This window comes from Helobdella robusta (assembly GCF_000326865.2).
Source record: "Helobdella robusta unplaced genomic scaffold HELROscaffold_35, whole genome shotgun sequence".
NCBI classification, from domain to species: domain Eukaryota; kingdom Metazoa; phylum Annelida; class Clitellata; order Rhynchobdellida; family Glossiphoniidae; genus Helobdella; species Helobdella robusta.
In genome coordinates this window covers 159613-175821 of record NW_008704704.1, presented here as the reverse complement: position 1 = coordinate 175821, position 16209 = coordinate 159613, and the positions used below count along the sequence as shown (strand labels likewise).

At 33.4% G+C, this 16209-nt stretch overlaps 3 protein-coding genes across 3 annotated transcripts in view; all 3 read left to right on the top strand.

Annotated features, from left to right (window-relative positions):
- Positions 1-524: 524 nt before the first annotated feature.
- Positions 525-6483, top strand: HELRODRAFT_101116 (hypothetical protein; the record flags this gene model as incomplete). The annotated part of the gene is made up of 11 exons (XM_009023150.1): positions 525-587; positions 850-951; positions 1132-1427; positions 1638-1684; positions 2079-2178; positions 2697-2818; positions 3166-3320; positions 4075-4212; positions 4383-4443; positions 4690-5371; positions 5392-6483. The coding sequence occupies 10 exons, from the start codon at positions 525-527 to the stop codon at positions 4878-4880; spliced, it is 1275 nt and encodes a 424-aa protein (XP_009021398.1). The 3' UTR covers positions 4881-5371; positions 5392-6483.
- Positions 6484-8877: 2394 nt separating this feature from the next.
- On the top strand, positions 8878-14579 carry HELRODRAFT_83142 (hypothetical protein; the record flags this gene model as incomplete). The annotated part of the gene is made up of 8 exons (XM_009023149.1): positions 8878-9267; positions 12156-12395; positions 12794-12964; positions 13107-13320; positions 13452-13586; positions 13699-13776; positions 14065-14161; positions 14399-14579. The coding sequence occupies 8 exons, from the start codon at positions 8878-8880 to the stop codon at positions 14577-14579; spliced, it is 1506 nt and encodes a 501-aa protein (XP_009021397.1).
- Positions 14580-15923: 1344 nt separating this feature from the next.
- The window catches only part of HELRODRAFT_83197 (hypothetical protein), a gene marked incomplete at both ends in the record, with an annotated part of 2913 nt that continues 2627 nt past the window's right edge, over positions 15924-16209 (top strand). Inside the window, one exon of the mRNA XM_009023148.1 lies at positions 15924-16056. Within this exon, the coding sequence (XP_009021396.1) occupies positions 15924-16056 (133 nt within the window). The remainder of the gene's footprint in view (positions 16057-16209) is intronic.

Below are 16209 nucleotides of genomic sequence, written 5' to 3'. Positions count from 1 at the left end.
ATAGAAATCTATCAGATTGAAGGTAGTGCCGTCAACTGGCACATGTTTGGTGGGTCTGACTTCAAATACAAAGCCCATCATAAACACGGCTTGTTGCGTGATTCAAAGTTGAGAAGTTTTAGATTTTGTTGTGGTCCAGGCCGTAACAATGATATGCATATGTCACTAACGCTAAAAAAAGTTTGTCTTTTTTGTGATTTAAAAATTTTCTGTTTTTAAAAATTTTAGAGTTTTTGGGGCCATTATTTTTTTAATTTTCAAGTTTAAATATGAATAAGATTGTAATTTACAATGCATATTAGTTGAGTTGTTTTCATTGTTTAAATTATTAACTGTGTTATATGCACTCTCAAAATGATGTTTGTTGAAGGTTTTTTAAATTTTGATCAAATGATAACTTCCATGACGACCACTTCCAGATCATTTTTCAACACAAACGGTTTCCCACTGACGAAAAATTTTCCACGAGAGATGTTCTTGAAATTCTTGACATCGAAATTTATGACAAAGTCAAAGTGTCTAGCATGAACAAGTTTCTTCATTGGTATTCTTCAGATAAATTGCCGAAGAAGACATTTGGAAGAATGGTCAGTCAATATTTGTACGTCATCTAGCAACATTTTGTGTGGCAATTGAATTCGGTCAATGTTGTATGTATGTAAGTAAGCGTCTATAAATATTTTAATTTGACTATCAAGATCACTCACATCTGCTTCGGAATTTATAAGAACCGGTTGGGTGTTATTTTTTGGTGCGCGGCGTGAAGCAGTGTTCTGATGCGTGACTGGATTGCTCCTACGCTGAATTACTAATAATGGCAATAACTCTTGATCACAATGCAACAAACAGTTAACGGTTGTCTGTGTCGGAGAGAAACATGAGGTGGACGACGTGGAGAGCGAATACTCTTTGAAGATCTCTCTTCAGCCTTTAAAACTAAATATTGATCAGGTTATTATGATTTATTATCCGGTATTTAGACAGAGCTTCATTTTGCTTAGCATTAATTTTTCCAACCAAATTATATTATACACGAACGTAATCATAAAACTCGAAGTTAATGTATGATGGAAAGTAAGGTATGCAGCATTGCAGGAACAATTAGCATCATCATCACGATCACCCACGTAGGATTCCCTGATGTTCCTGTATACGTTCTTCAATGAAATCAGCACAACTGCTTCGCGCAATCCACCGCCAACCTTCTCGGCAGCTCCCAGCCAGCACGCCACTCCCACAAGGACCGTCAGGATTGCCACGCCATCTCTCCAACGACAACAGTCTGCTGATCTTTTGAAATTCGATGATGACAACGATGATGAGAAACTTGTGAGCAACATGGCAGATCTGCTGCAGCAACAACACGTAGATGACTCGGAGGAGTTGTTGGCAGACAGCAAACAAACCAGCAGACCCATTTTCTTCAAGTATTTTTATTTTATAAAAATGCACTGTGTCGTTGTTGATAGTGATGTTATGGATGATGATGTGATGATGATGTTGTTGTTGTCGATGATGAAGGAGCTGATAATTGTTTTGGTGATAATGTTAATGAAGATTTTCTTAAACAATTCATAACAAATTTCTCTTAATAGCTTCGCTACCACTGATTCGAGTTATTAAAATTTCCTATTTAGATCACTTCAGTTTGCCCCATCTGTCCTCATAAAAATCGATTACAGAGGTTCGTGTGTTTCTTGTTCATTTAACTCTTGTCAGAAATATTTACGGCGATTTTGGTTTAATTTTCATAGCGCTTTTTTTACTAAATTTTAGCATTTGAGAAACTATAGTAGTTTTACAAATGACGACGAAGACGAACCCTTAAGTTTAAAGCACTTTCTAAAATTTGATTTCAGCTAATTCAGCATTTACGTCTTTGTTTATGAAAATTGATGCTTGTAAAGATGGTATGATGAAAAATAATGAATAAATCTTCGGTGCTCAGACATAAATGAAGTTTAATTTTGGCTCTTTGACAAGGCATCACTGACTGAAGAGTAGATGGGGTGACGATTGATGATGGTGAAGTTTACATATTTGTCGACAAGTTTAAATTGATATTGAAACGTTGCCAGGTAAAAGAATTGAGAACAACAGCCTCGTGAGCATCGTCGCCGGCCTCACTCAACTCAGCTGCTCGCAAATCACACTCAAATCTCTTCATTACCGACACGGGTTATTTCAACATTTTTTTATCTCATATATCTGCTTAGGCGGGGTTGTAAAACATTCAAAATTCTGTTTATATTTTAATTAACTTCAGTATTTGAATGGAACAAATTGTTTTATGTCGAAAAGTAAGCTTTGGCTAATTTTTAGTTATTTTCTTTTGCATTATTTATATTTTCACACGTTTGTCTAACCAGAATTTTTATTTCCGTAATTAATTTTAGTCCTATCTCAATTTCACAATCTCAATTTTTTATTCAAGGCCACCGTAAAATGCAAACTAAGTTTTTAGTGATTGCTGAGTTGCTGCTGCTAAAGAAATATTAGTAGGTCATTGACGAGGAAAGTATTAGCAGGTCAAATTTTAGGTGGCCAGTGAAATTTTAGTAGGTCGTTGGATAGAAGATGATTAGCCAAAGAAAAAGCTGGTCATTTTAATAGAAATTTTAGAAGTACATGGATCGGGGGAACGTTAGTGGTTCATTGATATGACCTACCTATTATAATGATGATAATTCTCGCAGATTACTCGGTTTTGAAAAGTTAGTCTTGTATATGTTGAATGAGTGGATGGTCGACGTCAAACGAAATCAGCTGACTGACTTCCTGTCTGGCGTCGGTCCAATGAACTCTCTCATTCAGTTAGGTTGGTCTGCGTATGCACGAATGCAACAATCAAAATGTCCTCTCTGCTCTTTATATGCTTGCTGGGGATTCACTTTTATTACATTTTCATAATTGTTTTTCTTGTGCAACGTTCAAATTTGTAATAATAATAATAATTATTATTATTATTTTTAGTAGTAGTAAAAATGAAACTAGAAATTCCATCGTTCACTTATTATTGTTGGCGTCACCGTCAGTCTTGTTGTCGCTCGTGATGTCATCAATGTTGTTATTGTCATTAATGTTATTGTCATCATCAATGTCATTATTGTTGTTATCATAAATTTCGTCATCGAGATATTTTTTATTATTGTCACCACCATTCAGTGAAGGGCTTCATAGACTTGTTTTGGCTGCCACTGGAGCAGTACAGGAAGGACGGAAGAATATTGAAAGGACTGAGGAGAGGTACTCATTCATTCGCCACGTGCACCGCTCTGTCAGCTCTAGAACTCACCAACAAAATGCTTCAAGCCATACAGGTCAATATTTTGTTATATATAACGAAGAGGAAGAAGTTGATGGTCTTGTATATGAATGTTTGAATAACGACAGCACTGCATACTCCTGAGCATCTGGTGGTGGTAGTGGTGGTTTTGTAATCACTACACAGAGTCTACCTGGCAGCTCATCTGTCCTGCCATATTTCACTGTTTCCCTCGTCAATTTTGTTCTGTGCGCTAGAAGTATTACAATGGGAATGAAAGTTAAAAGTTCTTTTAACGTTCTAGATCTGATCATCCTGCGTTGATCGGATTATAACTTTTTATCGAACGTGCTTCTTGAGCTGCACCAACGTTTCATAAAGTAAAAGTACTCTGAAAAATTGTTATTTTTGATCGCTAGAGTTGTACTAAACAGTAGATGTCAGTTGTAATAACAATATTATTATTTAATAATTTTAAAACTTGCATTTAGTTTAATTTAAAAATTGTCGTGTTCTAAATACGTCTTGACCTGAGCATTACACGTTGAAGGCGTTAAAGAAACTACAATATTTCAATGCAGCACTCAACGTCCAGACGAACAAATCAGGATGCTTTGAAGTTAATGAAAATCTGTCAAAATAATAATTTGTTGACGCATAATTAAGCTTCAGCCAGCTCTTTTTAACATGGCCATTTCTTATCAACGGCGCTGAATTTTTTTCTTTATAATATTACGCTTGTTTATTGTTGATCACCATATATCATCATGTTTATGTTAATTTTTAAAAATGTAAAATGTCGTCACCAGTTGGTGGCTGAGGCAGCCCACGACATCGTCTCCACTGGACCGAGCATCCAATCGAAGAACAAACTGGTCAGCAAACGATCGGGCCGACCGATAGACGCCAGGGATGGAGTGACAAAAGCCTGCGCCCTTCTGAGACAGGTGGTTCTTTGACCGGAACAGTTAATAGGGTCATCGAATAAGATAACATTTACGCTTGTTCAGCGTCGTCACTTTTTAGTAGCAAAACGGGCTTGGTTTAAATATCTCTGTATTTTCATTAATGTTGAAATGTTTTAATACTAACTGCACTACTGTTAACTCTGTTGAAGGGGTTGGCCAACAGATGTACTGAGTTTTGCAACGAAGTTATCAAAGAACATGAACAGAAAGGTTTGTTGAGCATTTGTTATATTGCTGTGCATGCGTAAGTTGATTTGTTTGGGTGTCAACTCGTAAGTTAACCAAATACCACAAGCAAACGTACAATCACTCTATTCTTGTAACATTCTTTAGTACTTGTTCAGGTTAATGTGACGATCCCGGATTAATTTGATCTTTGGTTTAGAGTTAGCGTTTTTTTGCTTTTAAAATGTTTAAAATCATTCGATAAAATGTTTTACCGAAAAATGCAAACAGGTGTCCCAGGGGTGATTGGTGAAGTGGCCAGGCAGATTCCTCCCACCGTGATCGCTCCCGTCGTTTTGGCCGCTGAAGCATCAGGGACGGTCCTCACTGGAATAAGGAATCAGTTGGTACCTGTCAGGAAGAAAGAGGACGAGGATAAGTGGAAGGTCGACTCGAAAAATAAGCTGTCATTCCAAGAATGATTGTTGAGATGATGATGCTGGTGATGTTTATATTTAAATAAATCTGACGATGACTGATGGTAATGATGAAAGTGACAAAGTCAGTACTTACAACAATGTGTGAAACGACTTGAAAGTTATCGTGTAGGTGACGAATTTGATTAGTTGATTGTGATAACTGCACTGTTTTTTTTTTTTTTATTTTTCTATTTTGTCTATTTATCATGATTTTATTTTAACAGGCTTTAATAACTAACAGATGATTTATTTTTCTCTTGACATTTGCATGTTATAGCGAACTTAAAATGAAAAAAAATATATCTTAGTTCCTTTTGTACGTACACGTATAATTGTATGTCTAAGTGTTTCTTTTTTTTATGCGCAAATGCTCTTCCTAGATGATTCGTTTCTAAAATTCATTTAAAAACATTGCTAGTATTATATTGGTCCTATTGACAATCAATCAATCTGCATGATTGGTTTGTGTGGCGTGTGTGCGTATATATATATATGTATGTGTGTATATATATATATATATATATATATATATAATACATATATATATATATATAATATGTGTGTTAATTTATATATGATAGATAATTTTTCATTTTAAAATGCAAGCATTGTTTTTAAATGAATTTAAAATGTGTTTATTTTTCACGCATTTTGAACAGTCTGCATATTTTGGATGCATGTCGTTTGAATTATGCAAACTACCTCTGCGGAGTTCCGTGCGCGTGTGTGTCTGTGGTGAAGTCAATGAGTATCGAAGGAAGGTGACTACTAATCACTTCATCCTTGCAGATGTTTCATCAATTTTCTTTTACGTTTTTTTTTCAATTGACAGTTAACGTCACGATTAAACTTGATTATTTAATAATTGGTATTTAATAATTATCATTTACTTAATGAATATTCAATTGCTGGCGTTGTTAGGTTATATGTTCGATGTTGCCAACGCATTCGATACAGTGTTATTATACGGATATATAATCAACGATGCACATGATTGTGCCCTGTTGAAACATTTTATAGTAAAGATAATTCTAACGCAGCTGTTTAGATAGTTATATTTAAATGTTAAATTATCAAAGGGGCAATATTCTAATTGTCCCGTTAATTGCTGTCTAATGTATCGCCATGTGTTAATTACGTTCTTTCAATTGAGATGCATCCTGCGACGAATGCCTGCCTGCGTGGACGGCATAATATTGAATGCCGTGCCGCGCTTGTGGAAATGTTTTAGAGGCGATTACATTATAAGAATGTTTTATTAATGGAATGTTAATGAATGTTGCCTGCTTTGTAGATTTGCATTTTTAGTATATTTATATGTAACATGAACATTTGCGTAGCGCCCGTTGTAAAATTGTGATATTCTAACAGGCGATATATATATTTAGATATATAAAATGTGTGTGTATGTAAAAGTTTTATGTTTTGAACATTCATTTTTGAAACATTTATTTATGCATGCAGTCATGACCGCAGTTCTCAACTTCAACGTAATATACAATCATCACATGTCCTGTCAGTTGTGTAGGTGCTATAATTATGTTTTTGCTCTTTGGTAGGCTCTTTGTATTGGATTAACAAAATAAACTTAACACCAGTTTTTAAAGTATGTGTGTATTTTTCCAGTGGCGGATCTAGACAACTTTGACGGGGGTGGGGCCAAAATTTTAAACATGTTTAAAAGTTTAATTTTTTCAAACAGGACAGGGGACCAAGATTTGTGGTAGCGTTGCAAAAATTAGGCTGGCGACCTTTTTTGATATAAAATGGTGTTTTTTATGCAAAAGCTGAGTTCTTTTAATAAATATACTGCTCACAACTGGGTGATGGTCATGCTAGAATCAAAGATAAAGCCTAGACTACGAAACTCATGAGAAACATCAAGAGTTTTAGAATCAGGTAAAATAATAGAAGGAATTGTAATAGAGCGTTTAGATTTATTAAAACAAATTAACTAAAATTTAAAAGGATTAAGTTTAAGACGCATAGAGGCAGACCAAGCGATAATTGAAGAAAGACAGAGATAGACTATGAAGAACACTATTGAGGTTATATGAAGGAAATGAAGTATAAATATAAAAATCATCAGCTTATAATTGACTAGTGAAATAAAAATTATTAATAATACAAAGTAGTTTAGAAGTATAGAGTATAAATAGAAGAGGGCCAAGGATAGAACCCTGAGGTACCCCAAAAGTAAGAGTAGAGGAGTAAGAAGTAGAATTATTAAGATCAACAGAAGAAAAACGATTACAGAGATAAGAAGAAAACCAGAAAGACAGAAAAGAGTTAGTAATATTAAAAGAATGATATAGTAGCCTCAAGAGAATAGTATGATCAACAGTATCAAAAGCAGAGGAAAAGTCAAGAGCAAGAAGAAGGTAAGATTACTATTAAAACTAGAGAGAAGGCTATCATTATGTATTTTGAGTAAAGAAGTTTCAGTACTGTGAGCAGGTCTGAAACCAGATTGAAATACAGGTAGCATGAGGAGTTAGAGTTTAAATAAAATGATAATTGGTTATAAACTACTTTTTCTATTATTTTAGAGATGAAAGTAATATTATTAACAGGTTTATAATTAGATAAAGAGGAAAGATCTAAAGATGAGTTTTAAGAATATGAATAACGAATAGAATTCTTATAAGAGTTGGAAACTTAGAGGTGGAAAGAGGTAAATTAACTAATTTGAGAAAGATAGAATAAAATATTGAAGAAAATTCTTTAAGTAAATAAGAAGGAAGTAGATCTTTCAGAGAACAAGTTGTAGATGACATAAATTAATAATTTTATTAAGTTCTAGAAAATTTTAGGAGTATATACAGAAAAAGATTCGGTAGTAAGTTTAATAATGTTATAAGGAGTAGAATGATAATTAGATGTTCTAGGAGAATTTTCTCCGCTTGTTATAGCAACAACTTTTTTTTACCAACAGCCCAGTTTTGAGTGTCAGATTGAGGAAAGATTTTGTTCACGTATACGTGTATATATATATAAATATATAAATATATATATATATATATGTTGGTAATAGACCATAATTTTTATAATATTCTATAAATTCTACCGAATGTTTGGCGTTAATATGTTTGTAGTTCGTTTAATCCAGAACTACCTTCTTTTTAACTTCTAATTCTCGAGAGAGATGGAGCAGTCGCTGCTCGCGATCTTGTTCGCTAGTTAGATTGCGTCGGTTGGTCGCAGAACTTCGAGTAAATGTTAAATGTTAAACGAACTACAAACATATTAACGCCAAATATTCGGTAGAATTTATAGAATATTGTAAATATATATATATATATATTATATATATATATATATATATATTATACACGTATAATGTATATATATATATTATATATATTATACACGTATAATGTATATATATATATATATATATATATATATATATATATATATATATATATATATATATATATATATATATATATATTGTAATGACGTTATTAATAATGTTTTGTCAAAAATATCAAATACATTATACGTAAAGTTATATCAGTAAATTTCGGTAACAAATTTTCATTTAAGCATATTTCATTAAACGCGATGCTTATATTATTGTTATTTAATTAAATAACAATAATATAAGCATCGCGTTTAATGAAATATGCGTAAAGTTATATATGTATATATATATATATATATATATATTTGTGTGTGTGTGGTGTGTATGTGTATGTTTGTGTGTGTGTTTGTTTGTGTTTATATTTATGTGTGTATGTAATTATGTTCCGTCTTGTGCACCCCTTGAATGTCTGATGGAATCATCAGTATTTTATAAGTTTATACTGCAGCAGTGGAAACTAATTGCATCTTTCTATATAAGCCGGTACATGCATCACACTTTCATATTCCGGTGTTGGTTTCAGTAAGTGTGTTTTCAAGAATTAAGAGTTAAATATATTTATTGTTCCATTATGACAGATTAATTAATATATATGTCGAACGATTTTACACAATGCTAGATAAGAAAAAAGCAATGTTAATTGTTACAGTATTCATAATTTCATTGCTGAGAACTATTGAGTCCCAGCAGGATAACACAGGAAGTGAACAGTACATTCCTCAATCGGACACTCAAAACTGGGCTGCTGGTAAAAAAGTTGTTGCAACAGCAACGTGCGGAGAAAATGTCTCAGAACCTGAACTTTTCTGTAAACTAACCGGAGCTAATCCAGATTTGGAAGGAGACCTCTCCGACCATCAAGTCATCCAGGGACAATACTGCGACTACTGCAACCCCAGAAATCCTTCACAAACTCATTCAGCAGAGTTCGTGACAGACGGTACAGAAAGATGGTGGCAGAGTCCTCCACTCTCAAGAGGTCTTCAGTACAATGAGGTCAATCTCACTATTGATCTGGCTCAGGTTCGACATTCATTGTTTTATTTATCTATTCTATTTCTATGCATTGAATTTTACTTTCAGTTTGTTCAATACGTGGTTTCGTTTTATTTATATGTACGATTGACTTCTTTTTAAGTTTGTGTACAAAATTTTGTTTTTGGTTAATTTATAATTATTTTTTATAATATAGGTTATATAAGGTTTCATTTAGTTGTTTTAAAGTTTTTTTTTTGAGTTGGCTGGGTAGTAATACATGAGATTCAATCATTCGTGTAGAAATCGCTATTTCATATATCGCTATTTCATATACTTGAACCTTGATAACAGTAAGTCCGCTGGATGATACAAATGAAGTGCAGCTTATATTATACTATGCAGTTTTGCATGTAAAAAGCTGCTTGTTGATTTTAATATATATTCCCTCTCTCTCTTTCTCTCTCTCTCTCTTTCTATATATATATATATATATATATATATATATATATCAAATTTAATGCTCCACTGTAAATTCAAAACTTTAAGATTTGTTATTGAGAGTAGACTACCATTGTGTCTGGGAAAGTTTTGAATTTACGGTGGAGCATTAATTTTATTGAAATATGTCACGCCGACAAAAATTTTGAGTATATACTTATATGCTTACATGTATACATTTATTTATATTTTATAATTATGTATAATGAAAAAATGAATCTTGTGCATTCGCAGACAACTGAGAAGCATGTGTGTGGCTGAATTGCATGCCTCTTTTCATTAATAAATTAATGAGTATGTATATGAATGAAGGAATAAATGAATAAATAATTAAAGTTATGAATAAATAGTTGACGGTATAGATAAAAATTGAAATATAGGTAAATAAAAATATCAATACCCTATATATATATATATATGTATATATATATATATATATATATGAGAGTGTGCGCGCGTGTATTGTTTGTTTGTGTGTGCGCGTGCGTGTGTTTGTGTGTAGTTTTCAACTTTAAATACTTTTTTTAAAACAGTAGGACTGGATAACCCAGCTATGTGTACGTGCGACTAAGTGTTGTGCTCCTGGATATAATATATAATCATGGTTGTGGTTAATTAATAAACAAATACAAATTATCATCTGTTATATATTTGTGTCTGTGTGTCTGTGTACATACGCGATTTCGTTGGAATATAATAAACAGCAATCCCTGTGTGGGTTCTCTAAATAAATTATTAATAAATAAATTTGTATATATATATATATATATATATATATATATATATATATATATATATATATGTTATATTTTGTTAATTCTATCATGGGTGCTATTGATTTGATACATCAAATCAATATATTACATTTATGTATCTCAACATATGCATAAATATTTGTGCGTGTGCTCTATATTCTTTAAATTTATACACGTGTACACAATTATTCTGAAAAACCTTTTAGATAGATAGACTATTAAACCATCTAGTTTCTGTTGCTGCCTACATCACTAGCAAAGCTGGTTGCATGCATGGATAAACTAGTTGGTTGGTTGGTTGGTTGATATAATATATAATCATGGTTGTGGTTAATTAATAAACAAATACAAATTATCATCTGTTATATATTTGTGTCTGTGTGTCTGGATGGATGGATGGATGCTTCTGTTTAAAAACTTTTTACATGTGATTACGTGTGATGTGATTATGTGGTGATGATGACGATGTGATGATGGCGTGCATTATATTTAGAATTGTAATGTTTAATTGTTCAAACCAAACCTTTCCCATACAAACTTTCGTTTGCTGTTGACATTCGTAAATAAAATACGTGCTGTTTTGTTTTTTCACCCTTCCTACACACGCTTAGATATATATGATTTATAAAATACTGCATATATTAACAAAAATGTACACACACAAACACATACGCACGCACGCACACACACACACACATATATAATATACCACATATGTAGTAACGTTTATGTACCCATGGAATGTATGACTCAACAGCAGCAGCAGCAGCAACCAGTAAGGATGCCTGTTAGTACAACTCTGCAGCAGAACCTGATAGCAGAGCACACACAGGCACAGGCATGGTATGGTGCATACAACTTTAATTAATTGCACAAACACGATATCTTTCAAATGAGTACAGCAACTTGTTAATGAATTTAGTTCATCCTACAACAAATGTTCCAACCCTTCTATAGTTAACGTTTGTGTCTGTATGTGTGTATTTTAATTTACATTTACCCGCCACCAAACTTTCTCAGTGCGTTACGATTGACCACACGGTCAGCTTTTTTGTTCTTTTAAACTAATGGAATGTTTGTATTAACTTTTTTTTATTGTCCATTTTTCCATTCAAATTCATGATCGACCATGCAATTGAATTGAACTAACTGTGTTAATTTCTATTTGTTACGTAAATTTACGCGTGTTTTCATGCGCTGTGTGATTGCTGAAGATGGATACCCATGAGAAACACTTGAAAAAATTGTGAAGAACTTTACTGTGCATGATGCCTAAATTATCAATATGTTTCTACTCCAATCGCAACGTTTAAATCAAAATTTGATAAAAACTACTGATTTAAACTAAGTTAGAAGACTTGGAAGATAAATTCCAAAAATGTTAAATAATGACGTTTGTCAGTTTTTACCAACTACATTTCATCGCTCTACTGTTTAAAATTATTAAATAAACGAACAAATCAATGAGCGAACGAATCAATGATTTGGAAATGTCTGTATATTAACATAAGTTAAGTAAATGTTTAAAAAATAATTGTTAATAAATTTATATTTAACTTGACAATGACAATACCATCTATTGTTTTTGAACAAACCTTTACTGGGTGCTACAATTTTTATTTCCAACATTTGCAATGTAACTTTGAAACAATGTTTTTTTTAATTTTTTGACGTTTGTAGGAGCTACATGTCGGATATGTTTACATTACGATGGGAAATTCTCCTCGGCCTCGAGTCTTTGCATTGGAAAGGTCAAAAGATAACGGAAAGACCTGGACTCCATGGCAGTTTTTTGCTGATTCGGAAAGTGAGTGCCAACACCATTTTGGAGATTATGAATACAGCGAGAATCTGGATGCCGATGATTCAGTTCTGTGCACTACCAAGTTTTCTGACGTCAAACCATTGGAAGGAGGCGAAGTAAGGAGGAATCGTTTAATGATCAGATAAAGAATAAATTTTACGTTTAAAATAAACTTATATATATATATATATATATATATATATATATAGACTAATAATAAATATTTATATTTAATTTTTATCTTCAGATATGTACATAGTTTGACTTAAATGGATGAGTAGCTTTTATATGGCGTTGTTTTACAATTTTTTTTTGTATGCTATATTTTGAATGACATTTTTGTTTTATTTTTATTGCTCCAAAACATTCCGTTTAGATAGTCATGACTGCAATTTCATTATTATTTTGTTTTAGAAAATTTACAATCTCATATTTACATATGAAATACTGTATAAAAGAATATACATATCATATGATATGCTGTATAAACCGTACTAACGAAACAACCACGCAGATTTACGTATCTCTCATCAACAATCGTCCAAGCGCTGAACGTTTTCAAGAATCCAAAGTGCTGAAAGAATGGACGAAGGCAACGAATATACGACTGAGGTTGTTGAGAGTGAATACACTGCTAGGTAGGCTGATGGCCATCAACCAACAGGATGTCACCGTCACAAGAAGAGTCAGTTTGAGATATTTCTGTTGTTTCTTCACTATAAACATATTAGATAAAATATTTTCACTGCTTCGTTTGTAAATTGATTTGTTTTTATTTTAATTGTTTATGATTGAGATTATCAAAAAGTACAATCGCTGCCTTGCAGTACTTCTACAGCATCAAAGGAATTTCAGTTGGAGGCAGTTGCATTTGTAATGGTCATGCCAGAGAATGTACAAAACCTGATCCCAAGAATCACTTGAAAAAATTGTGCGAATGTCAGCACAACACTTGTGGAGACCACTGTGACCAGTGTTGTTATCCATTCATCCAGAAGAAATGGAGACCTGCCGAAACACATTCCAACAACGAATGTGAACGTAAGTCATTTCAAGAAAAACCGTCTCTGCTCTGTTGCAAAAAATGCATGACAATATTATGCCATGACATATGTAATTTCTATGAAAAAATTTTAAGTATAAAAATAACGTTCGTTTTTGTTTTGCGCCAGGCTGTCAATGCAACGGTCATTCGGACACATGCTACTACAGTGAAGAAGTTGCCCAAAACAAATCCAGCCTCGACATTTATGGGAATTACGAAGGTGGAGGCGTCTGCACCAACTGCCAGCACAATACAGAAGGTTGTTTTGCTTTTGTAAAACAGTTTTTGCACAAATCAGCCGTATTTGCGTGAATGTTTTAACAGCAAATGATTATCGCTAAAGATTAATTTCAAGCATTTTTTTATATTATCAGGTATAAACTGTCAAAAATGTCGAAGAGGCTACTACAAAAGGGCAAATGTGCTCATGAATGCTCGAAACGCCTGCGCCAGTGAGTAGTAACATACTGTGAAGCCATGTATTTGATATGTTAAATCGTGTCTAACATAGTGTTACGCCATGTGTCATTGTGTGTTAAGTTATGTGCAGTGTGTGTAATGTGCAGTGTGCCTTAACGTATGTACGATTTCCTACCGTGTCCATTATATTTTTTGTCCCCTTGTATTTGGATTTACATTATTATTTTCTTTATGAATCAAACTGTTGTTAATATTGTTGCAACTAAGATGGTTTTTGTATTTAATTTTAAACTTTCTTTCAAATAATCTCATTATTTCAGAATGCAACTGTGACACCATATTCTCTTCTGGTGCATGTGACGATGAGACAGGCAGATGCCAGTGCAAACCTGAATTCTCAGGACCTGATTGCAGACGGTAGCTAGACATTCATCATTTCATCAGACATTCATCATTTCATCAGACTTCGTCATTTCACCAGATATTCATCATGCCATCATTAAAAACATTTTATGAAATAATATAATACACGATGATTGCTGTATGCATAATCATTTTAGTGTTTTTAATTGTTATTAAACATAAAACAAGCTGTCCTCCTAAGTTTTAAAATTTTAAACTGCACTATTATTGAACCGTATAAAATCACTTCAGATGTAACGAAGGTTACTTTGGCTACCCTCGCTGTCAGCCGTGCAGATGTCACGTTAATGGCACCAGAGACAAGGTCTGTGACCCGTCTGGAGGCGTGTGCCCTTGCAAGGAAAACTACGATGGGCCTAACTGCGACCAGTGCGCACAAGGGTTCTACAATTTTCCAGAATGCAAACGTTAGGAATAATAATTTATCGGATGTTTTGATGTTATTTTTATTACTAATGCTGATATTTTTATAGTTTGCCAATAAAAATGTTAAATCTGTCGTAACATATTTCCACAACAGCCTGCAACTGCGATGCCATCGGTTCGAACAGCAGGAGATGCGATCTGAGGACTGGTCAGTGCATCTGCAGAGCCAGGTATGGAGGAAGAGACTGCGGTACTTGTGCTCATGGATACTACAACTACCCACAGTGTGAAAGTAGGTTACTGCAGCCCGGTTGCATTTTTTGTGGATTTGTTAATTAGTTAATTCGTTAATTTATTCGTTAATTCTTCTTTTCTTCATCTTTTCTTTTCTTCTTTTCATTTTGACAATTTATGCGAGTGGTACAAAATTTGTGATGTCAAATTTGTATTTTACAAAAGTTTGCAGTTGCAACACAAATGGTGCCACCGAGGAGGTCTGCAGGAAAGACGACGGTGCATGCATCTGCAAGAAGAACTTTGCCGGAGAAAGGTGCGACAGGTGTCTGGCAGGGTTCTACAGATTTCCTTACTGCATATGTCAGTAGATTTCCTTCTATTTTGTGTTGCTATGCTAATGTTTTGGCTGAAATTGTTCTAAGGCTGTAATGTTTTTGTGCATTCGTTAAAAATTTTAATATTTTCATGTTTTCTCTTTTGTCTGTAATTTTGTAATTTATACAGAATATTATCAACATGATCAGTTATGCTAATTGAAGTGCGTTAAATGTGAAAAGAGAACTTGCGAAATTTAGGAATCAAATTAACGTTTTGGTTTGGAAAAGTGTTCAAGTAAAACAAAATTGGTTAGCGTGAAATGAAGCTATTGGAAATAATATTAAAATTATGAAATAACATTTTCAACGCAATTTTGATTAACAACAGCTTTAATTGTTGGGTTTGTTTTGTTGGAATTCGCCAGAACTTTTAACGAAATTGTTTGAAATTGAGTAATTTTTTTTCGACTTACAACGAAGTTGTTGAACTGTAAAGAGTTTTCAGTAATTAAATTAATTGGTACACTATTTCTCACCTATGCATGTCGAAATGGAAATAGCGCGTACAAATTAAGAGAATGATTCTTAAGTTGATTCAGAGCGTTAAAAATATTGTTACAATTGAAAATCAGCATTAAAAAGTTAAAATTAACAAACAAACGAACTGCCAGCAATATTAAAACCAGTCAACTATCAAACTGACCAATTTAGGGCGCCGAATAAACGTCATAATTAAAAAATGACATTATTATTATTTAAGAATCTAACCAGCCAGCCAGCCAACCAACAAACCAACCAATTACCAATAAATTAAACAACTAACCGAACCACCAGCGTGCAACTGCAACGAGAAAGGTGTTGTAACGAACGAATGCAACGAGAATGGTCAATGTAACTGCAAGCCGAACTACGTGGGCCAGGCATGCGACCAGTGCGCCCCAGGCTTCTACAAGTATCCAGAGTGCTTGCGTAAGTTTGGTTTTATGTTCATTCAGCAGTTTTTGATACGTTGAACTGTTTCTATCGCAGTTTTGCTGGGTGTAAATGAGTTATCTTGAACGGTATGGTACGTGATTGTCATCATCTTTAAAACGGGGTCATTATTTCACTCCATCATTACCA